Raw genomic sequence first — 8,953 nt, 5'->3', positions numbered from 1 at the left:
AGCTCTTCGGTTCTCAAATCGGACGGGTCTGAAAGAAACCGCTTTTCGTTGACGTACCTCTCGGTTCAGTGTGATCCAAAACAGCTACAACCGGTTCTTAACTCGAGAACGAGGTTCGAGCACCGGTTGCAGCTGTTTTTGAATCATCAGTACACTGAACGAGAACCTGTTTCTTTAGGATTTTTTAAGCGGATGAAGTGAAGCACGTTCATACTCTGTTCGAGTAACTTAATATTTATTTGTTAATCAGAGAAAGTGTCAGGCACGGTTAAAAAGCAAGGATTTTGAAATAATTTGTGATTAGTGATTAATGGAGACGGTGAACAGTTTCAAACGATTCAGTTGGACTTGGTGAACCGATTCACTAAGACGATCCAGGTGAATGATTCGTTCGCGAATCGGACATCACTATTTCCCACGATGCTCAGCTCCGCAGCTCTCTTTTCAGTTGGAGATCCCAGGGAAGTTTGCTTGGAGTCTCCGAGTTCAGTGGTAAGTGTTGGCAGGTATTTTTTTTAAAGAAATGTTTGATAAAACGATAGTAAATACTCTAACGTTATAATTACATTTAGCAAATTGTTTAAATATATTTAAATGTTTGTGAGAAGTGTCGCACGACGTCGAAGCTAATTCATTTGAACATGTAAGGCCATTGGCTTATATGCACGTGGACACTAAACATATCGAAAAGATTAGTTAAAATTGATATGATTTCAGATTAATACAGTTTTAATCCTCTCGCGACGAAATATGTATGTTTTAAAAATTAGTTTGTGACTAGCACTGCATCACTGAGGGGTTTCCCGCCGTTGACTGCCCCTGGCCTGAGGCAGCTGCATTTTGAAAATGCGCGTCCTTTTAATGTTACACAATAGTCGCACTTAGTTTCAAGTGGCGAATTTCAGCTTTTTTTCCTTTTCTCTAACGATCCGTTCAACTGAATAACCCATATAAGTTAGTGATGTCCGACGTTGTGATGAAATCTGTGACTCGTCAAAAACTTTGACTAGGGGGCGCTGTTCAGTAAAATTTTCACTCGGGAACGTGCTTGTCTCATGCACGTGACGTGACTGTGAATGCGCAGACATCTAAACCGAGCAGATAGCGTCGAGCTGTGCTGTAAAGGATGTTTTAAATCCTGGGATTCCGAAAACGAGTACATGGAAGAACTTTAATGTAGTCGTGATATTTTGTTGTTTGCAGGTAGACTGCTAAAACTAAACATTGAGTTATGAGATTGAGTCGAAAAAAATAATATATCTCATTACAAATGCTTATTACCGAGTTCAAATTACATGTGATACAGGTAGGATTAAGATAGAAGTGTGTTTTCCCTGTATAAACTTGCTATAATGTTTAATAAATCGACTCATTTTGTGTCAGATATATTTATGTTTTCTCAAACATTGATGACCAGATATCTTTATACAGTTGGATGTCAATTAGCTAGAATGTCATCAAAATGGTAATTAATTTTACTAATTCAAAATTTGAAACTCAGTAATTAGCATTTGTAATGAATTATGTTTTTTTGCAACTCAATCTCATAACTAAATGTTTAGTTTTAGAAGTCTACCTGGAGACAACAAAATATCACAACTACATTAAAGTTCTTCCATGAACCTGTTTTCTGAATCCCAGGATTTGAAACATTCTTTACAGCACCGCTTTATGCTATTTGCTTGATTTCTGTGTCTGCGCTTTCACAGTCACATGCATGATCGTCATGCACTTTGGTAAGTGAAAATTTTACTAAACGTCACCCCTGGGTCACAGTTTTCGACAAGTCACAGATTTCGGCACAACACCGGTTTATCAATATGTGTACTTTTGAATTACACTGTAAGCCTAATCAAACAAAAACCCATTTTTTTATTCTTCAGCTACAATGCTCTTCAAAGTCATTTATGGAGGCAAAAAGAAGTTGATTAAGGTAGATGAAGTTGATTACAGCAGTCTAATAAAAGAAGGTAAGTTCTTAAATTATTGACTCCATTATTTGTTTTGACTGTTGCTGCAGGTGGAATGTCTTATTTCAATTAATGTTATTTCTTTTAATACGTCAAGTCAAGAAGAAATTTTCCATCGAGCATAAGGATCTGGTTTTACAAGATGACACCGGTGTGAAGGTAGATGAAGATGTTTTCACTGATGTGCTGGAGGAGAGATCGTGTGATATACTTTGGAGAGTCATTGACCAAGATTCAGGCAAGTTTCTGTATGAAGGGCTTTCTGGTCCCATGCATTCAATGTTTAATAAACCACATCTGTTTGCCTTTTTTTCTAACATTATAATTATTTAAACTGGCCTCATATGTGGGACAAGCTACAGTTCCATTAAAACGATATGTCATAACTTGTGCTTAAATTGTGAAATTGTTTTATCTAAAAATGTGTAAATGCTTAGTTATTCAATCATTTATGACTGAAATGTACTACTAAATTTAATATTTAAAAGTAAATCCTATTACTAAAATCAAATTAATGTATCTTCAAATTAATCTTCTGGGTTTTTCCTATATTGAGAAGCCTCATTTCATAATTTTTTTTTTTTTAAGTGAACTGGTGACTGCACTTGTGACTGAGGGAGCGAGCAGCATCTTAAATACTGTTTTTGCTCCCTCTTGATTCAAAAACAACTGATAGCCTACTATATTCGCAAGTTTGAAAGAACAATTCCATGTTTTACGTGATGCAAAGTTGTATGCTGAAAATCTTCTCTGACATACCTTTTGGTTTTGTGATGTTAAACATTAAGAAGTATGGCTTAGGGCAAATCCAATTTTAAAATTGCTTGGCACATCACTAGAATGCAGTACATATAACATGCTTTTAACTATTATTATTATTATTACTTTCAGAATGCACAGTCCTCGATTCTTGTAGCTCCCACTCAGACACACTAGCTCTCACCCCAAACCACCCTGAAACTGATGACTGTGCTGGCCCAAGCACGAAGAGACCTCGTTTTAATGAAGCTTTTGAGGCTAAGCAGGTAATTTAAAATTTTCATGATGTACTAGTTCGTGTTTGGCAGTTTTTTTTGACATTTTTTTATTATGTGGACATTTCATTACTTTGTTTTTATTGTAGTTTGTCAGTGAAATTTTGAAAGAAAAGGCAGGAGGACTTGCCGTTTTGGCCGAATATAATGAACATGGAAGACTCTCAGATTCAACCCGGCGACAATTAGTCAACATCGTTGTTGCATACATAACTGAAAAAGAAGGGTAAGGTTTAATCTAAAAATCATAGATACAATTTTTGTAATCGAACTGTTTTAATGTTTTACCTTATTTTTCTTGTTCTTATAGTCGTGTCCCTTCCAAAGAAACAAAAACACGCTGTGCCTTGGGAATTGTAACACTTTGCCCATCACTGAAGGATCCATACTCAAGAACTGGATATGTAAGAATTAAAAACTTTTCATTATTCTAATGTACCTTATAGAAACATATTTTAGATTTTGTGGAACCATGTCACATTTTTAGTTCCCCTATTTGAATTGAATTAAATTCATTTGGTTGTATTCTTCATCAGTATTTTTTAGTCTAGTGTAGTGACATGATCAGATATTTAAAATGTTTGCATTTGATCTTATCAGCAGTCATTTTGTTTTTATTTAAGGAACATTTCTATGACCCCAAGAGCAATCAAGGATACATATGGCGTCTGAAAACAGTTTCACGCCGAAGCAAAAGCCAGAGCACAAGGAATGCCAGGTCAAGTGCAGCACCGGATGATGAGGGCAACGGAGGACCAACAGCTAACAGAGCCAACTGGAACTATTTGGAAAAGCAGCTCGATGGCGACCAGTGCAAAGAAGCCATATCATTTATGAATCATTGTGCTGACAAGGACCAGATTTTTTAGAAGATGAAATTAACATTCAAGCACAGACAGCAGCTTATTCATGATGCAGAGAAGTCCACCACAGCTCTTTCAGTTTTTCTAAGATTTCTCGACACAAAGGGATTGGTAAGAGAAAGAGACACATAATAGTATTTCGTTGAGATAAAATTAGGCAATATGCAAAACGCATGGTGTGAATTTTTGTTATGTTTGTAATTGTTTTACAGGTTCTTCAAGACTTTGACATCAAATTTGGAACTGAAACAGCTTCCAGACTACTAGAACAATGGGACACTTTAAAGCCGAAGATCATCGCAGAGGCGAAAACGCTTAATTCAAACTTGTACCTAAACAGCCTCCTTGCAGCTGGCACTGGGCAGAACCTGGAATGTGAATGGCAAGGTATTAAATGGTTTGTTATTTGTAAGTTTTGATTGTTGTATTTGTTGTTAATCTACATGCTCTCTTTGTTCTTGCTTGCAGGATGGGACAGTGACATGTCCTGTCTTTTACTACTGGCTTTCCTTTTGCCACCTTCAGCAGGTGGTAGGAACAATTCAACAAAGATCAGCATTAAGGAGGCAATGGATCATGTTGTGCACTTTCACAAGGTTTGCATGGAAACATTAGTGAGCTGTTTTGTAGGTTACTTGTTTGTAAGAAAATCTGTTTTTCACCTGTTTCAGGCTTGTTGCAGTCTAACTGAATATGTTGAGAAGACTGAAGGCCTGCAACCACATCTCCTTGCAGTTGGCTCTGCAAAGAATGCCATTCATGAGTTCTACATTGTTCTGGATGGAAAACTCCTACCTTGTCAGGCAAAGTCATCCCTTTCTGCTTTTGACGAACTGTTTAAAGCGTATTTTGTTTTCAGTGTGTCATACCCCCACTGCTTAAATGCAATGTTTACATTTGTTCAGACAACAATCTACAAGATTGGCTGTGGCACAGTTCGTGAAACCCCAAGGGTAAAGGACCTACGAGCCAAACTTCTGAATTAGCTCTCTTGACTGACTGAAAATGTTCCGCTGCTTTGCTTGTAAATCGGTACATTCAACAATTAATGACCTCATTCGTCATCTAAAACTTATTCATGCTTATTATCCTGGGAAAAAATTAAACTTGAAATGTGCACAGAACAATTGTAAGCATAGCTTCATGACTTATGCCAGATTTCGAAAACACTTGAGTAGTGTTCATAGACATGAATTTCTAGACCAAGCAGAGACTGAAAATCAGACTGATGAAGATACTGAACCGTCACGTTTAAATAATCGTAATGAACAGCAACCTGAGACACCACTCAGTGATAAAAGGAGGGTGACTGACACTCAAGAAATGTGTGCATCTATTGTTGCTAGATTGCAAAATAGTGGAGTAGCAACCAGTGTTGTAACTTCTGTAATATCAGACATGGAGGAACTGGTCCATGAAATACATTCTGATATGAAAAGTAATGTAATGAATTTACTTCCAGCAAAGGATTTTGCAACAGCATCCCAGATAGATGACTGTTTTAGTAGTCTGAATAATCCATTCACAAATCTAAACACAGAACACAAATGGAAAAAATATTTCAAAGACAAATGGGCTGTTGTTGATCCTACTGAGATAAAGCTAGGGGTACGATTTGACAGTAGATTGAATCGAGTGACAAGGACTTATGATTCCTGTAACCGACAAGTTCATTTACATTCCCCTTTTGAACACATTGCAGTTTATATTTAGGAATTCGGATATATGTAAACATATGACAAGTCCAAGTGCGAGTACATCTGTCTATAAAGATTTTTGTGATGGGGATTATTTTAAAAACCACCCACTTTTCAGTAAACATAAAAATGCACTTCAGATACAGTTATACTATGATGATTTTGAATCTGCTAATCCGCTGGGCTCGAAGCAAGGCATTCATAAAATTGGAGTAATTTACTTTGTTCTCAGGAACTTTCCACCCAAAATGAATTCAAGTTTAATGAACATACATTTATTGTCATTATTCCATGCACAGGATATTAAGAACTATGGATTTGATGCAATTTTGCGGCCCCTTGTTGAAGATTTAAAAGTCCTTGAAAGTTCTGGCATTCCAGTTCCTTTCTCCAAAGATCCCTTGTTTGGCACTATTGCACAGGTTATTGGCGACAACTTGGGAATGCACACAATTCTTGGTTTTATGGAATCTTTCAGTGCCCTTTATTTTTGTCGGTTCTGTTTAGTAGACAAAAAAACATCTCAGTCTGTTTTCAGTGAAGACGACACTAATATTACATTAAGAAACAAAGCGTTACAAGAACAGCACTATGCAGATTTGGTAGCTGACCCTAGCATTACTTCATCTTTTGGGGTTAAGCGTACATGTCTATTTAATGACTTAAAATACTTTCATATTTGTGACAACTACTCCCCTGATATAATGCACGACATCCTCGAGGGTGTCGGTCAGTATGAAATGAAGTTACTTCTTGAATATCTTTCTGGCATTATACCAAGACAAGACATATGTAACAGAATCTATTCTTTCAATTATGGCTTTCTTGAAAGAAAAAACCGACCCACTAGATTAAATCTAGAGCAGACAGCTAATTCTATAGGTCTAAATGCCATTCAGACATTCTGTTTAATACGGAACATTCCTCTGATATTTGGAGACCTCATTGAAGAGGAAAATAATTACTGGCGTTTATTACTATTGTTGTTACAGATCATCAACATAGTGTTTTCTCCTGTGATAACAGAAGGCATGACCTACTATCTGAAACATCTAATTTTAGAACATCATAGTCTTTTTAAAGAGCTATATCCACAAAAGTCTTTGATTCCCAAGCATCATTTTATGCTACATTATCCACAATGTATACGCAAAATTGGTCCATTAGTACATGTATGGTCGATGCGTTGTGAAGCGAAACACAAGTTTTTTAAAAACAGCATAAAAATTTTTAAAAACCTCACAAAGTCTTTTGCTATAAAACACCAATATGCAATTGCGTATCATTGGGAAAGTTTACCCATTAAAAATGTTGAATATGGACCTTTAAAAACTAGACCTTGATGATTTGCCATATCGTGACATTATTCTTAAAATGTATCTACATTTTTTTGACTGTGAGATCACAGTAACTTCATGGCTGAAATATTCAGGAATGGAATATCGTCATGATATACTGGTGTACAGTAAAATTGAGAAGGACTTACCAATTTTCAGTAAAATATGTGAAATTATTCTCATAGAGGACCAAAACCTTTTGGTAACTAAAGACTTTGAAACACTTGGATTTGTTGAGCATCTTCATGCATACCATGTAAGAGAACATAACATTTTTGGTTTGTCAAGAGTTGAGGATCTTCCTTTTTCCAGACCATTTGACTTACAGGCATCATATGGATTTGAAGAACCATATTTGTACATTGTTCCAGTGCATTGTTTTGTGCACGAAAATATCTAATTATCTTGCACTAATTTCTGATTGTTTAGCACATAAGCTGAATGTATTTACAGATTTTATATTCAAGTCAGAATTGTGAGTTTTTAGCTTGTTCCTTTTTTTGTAGCAGAAATGAGCTCAGTTGCTTCTATGGGCATGTTTATGTATGCACTTTATGAAATGAGTGTTTGTTGTTTCAGGTAACTCGGGTTTATGAGTTTTCTACGAGTTACAAAACAACAAGTTATATGTTTCTATGAGTTACAAAAAGAGTTATATGATATTTCTATGACTTGCAAAACAATGAGTTTTTAAACAATGAATGGTCTTTTTTTATTGCACAGGTGTTAATTTTTTCTTGCACTTGTGGAAACAGATTTTCTAAAGTTTGTTAAAAAAATTTGAACTATCTTGTTGCATTTGTAAATGCAGTTTAATGTATTGAAATTATTTCTAAAAAGTTTATTGAACATTTAATAAACAATTTTAAAAATCAACATATTTGATCACTGTTATCTGTCACACCCACCAATTGATAATATAGGAAATAAAGATAATATATTAACACTTTGAAGGGTACCACGCACTCCAGTTTGATGTAAGAATAAACTCTTATAGTGTTAAAATGAACACAAAGTAATGTACAAATTTAATATATTAACACTTTGAAGGGTAACAAACACTCTAGTTTGATGTTAGAATAAACTCTTATAGTGTTAAAATGAACACTGAGTAATGTACAAATTTAATAAATTAACACTTTGAGGGGTAACAAATACTAGTTTGATGTAAGAATAAACTCTTACGGTGTTAAAATGAACACTGAGTAATGTACAAATTTAATATATCAACACTTTGAAGGGTAACAACCACTCCAGTTTGATGTTAGAATAAACTATTATGGTGTTAAAATGAACTCTTTAAGTAGTGTACAAATTTCACACTTTAGAAAGTGTTATTTTAACTCCAAAATGGAGGGAGTCATATGTACACCCAAGGAGTGTTAAGTTAAACTCAAATTGAGTTAAATGTACACTGATTTTTTTGCTGTGAACGTAGAATTAACAACTACATAAAACGATAAACACTATGTTGTCACGGTTGCAGGTTTGTGCGCTCTTCCGGAGTGTCTGTGTAATCATGTGGGTTTGTTTTGCTTTTGTGGCCCACGTGTGTTGTTTTGGTCACGTGGCCTTACGTCACTACGCTGGATTGATTCTTCGCCAGCTGATATACATCATCGTGACTATTTAAGTGCTACGTGTTTAATGTTCATTGTCAGTTCGTTACGTGTGCTCATGTGTGTCTTTCTGTCTGTGCTCAGGACCGTGAGGAGCTTCTGCTAGAGCCTGATTTCCTGTTTGATTCCTGTCCTGTTCCCCTAGCCTTAGCACCTCACTCTTTTGTTACACCTGCCTTTTTTGAGTTTGACTGTGTTTAATAAATTCCTTTGTTCACTCGCTATTGGATCTACCCGAACATTTATTTTGAACGTGACAAAACGAACTGACCTTTACCATGGATCCAGCGAGTACTTCACAGATATCGGAGTTCCTTACTGCTAGCAACGCCAGGATTGATCGCCAGGACGAGGCTTTAGCCACGACTGCACAGGCTATCCAGGCCTTGGTTGGTCAGGTGTCAATACTCACTACTCAGGTCCAACAGCTGAT

At 36.0% G+C, this 8,953-nt stretch overlaps 1 protein-coding gene across 2 annotated transcripts; it reads left to right on the top strand.

The window, feature by feature from the left end:
* The first annotated feature begins 2,567 nt into the window (after positions 1–2,567).
* LOC147842777 (uncharacterized) lies at positions 2,568–7,768 on the top strand. 2 transcript variants are annotated; one of them, XM_087264036.1, is made up of 8 exons: positions 2,568–2,760; positions 2,862–2,995; positions 3,094–3,230; positions 3,315–3,408; positions 3,628–3,978; positions 4,080–4,254; positions 4,336–4,463; positions 4,539–7,768. In XM_087264036.1, the coding sequence occupies exons 5-8, from the start codon at positions 3,877–3,879 to the stop codon at positions 4,851–4,853; spliced, it is 720 nt and encodes a 239-aa protein (XP_087120162.1). In that variant the 5' UTR covers positions 2,568–2,760; positions 2,862–2,995; positions 3,094–3,230; positions 3,315–3,408; positions 3,628–3,876; the 3' UTR covers positions 4,854–7,768. The 2 variants fall into 2 exon arrangements, with proteins under 2 accessions (XP_087120162.1, XP_087120163.1); XM_087264037.1 differs by lacking the exons at positions 2,568–2,760; positions 2,862–2,995; positions 3,094–3,230; positions 3,315–3,408 and having other exon boundaries at positions 3,862–3,978; positions 4,336–4,877.
* The last annotated feature ends 1,185 nt before the right edge of the window (positions 7,769–8,953 follow it).

The sequence above is a fragment of the Danio rerio genome, chromosome 8, assembly GCF_052040795.2.
Source record: "Danio rerio strain M-AB ecotype USA chromosome 8, GRCz13ab, whole genome shotgun sequence".
NCBI classification, from domain to species: domain Eukaryota; kingdom Metazoa; phylum Chordata; class Actinopteri; order Cypriniformes; family Danionidae; genus Danio; species Danio rerio.
The sequence above is the reverse complement of the archived record's forward strand: the minus strand, read 5'-3'. Positions and strand labels throughout refer to the sequence as shown.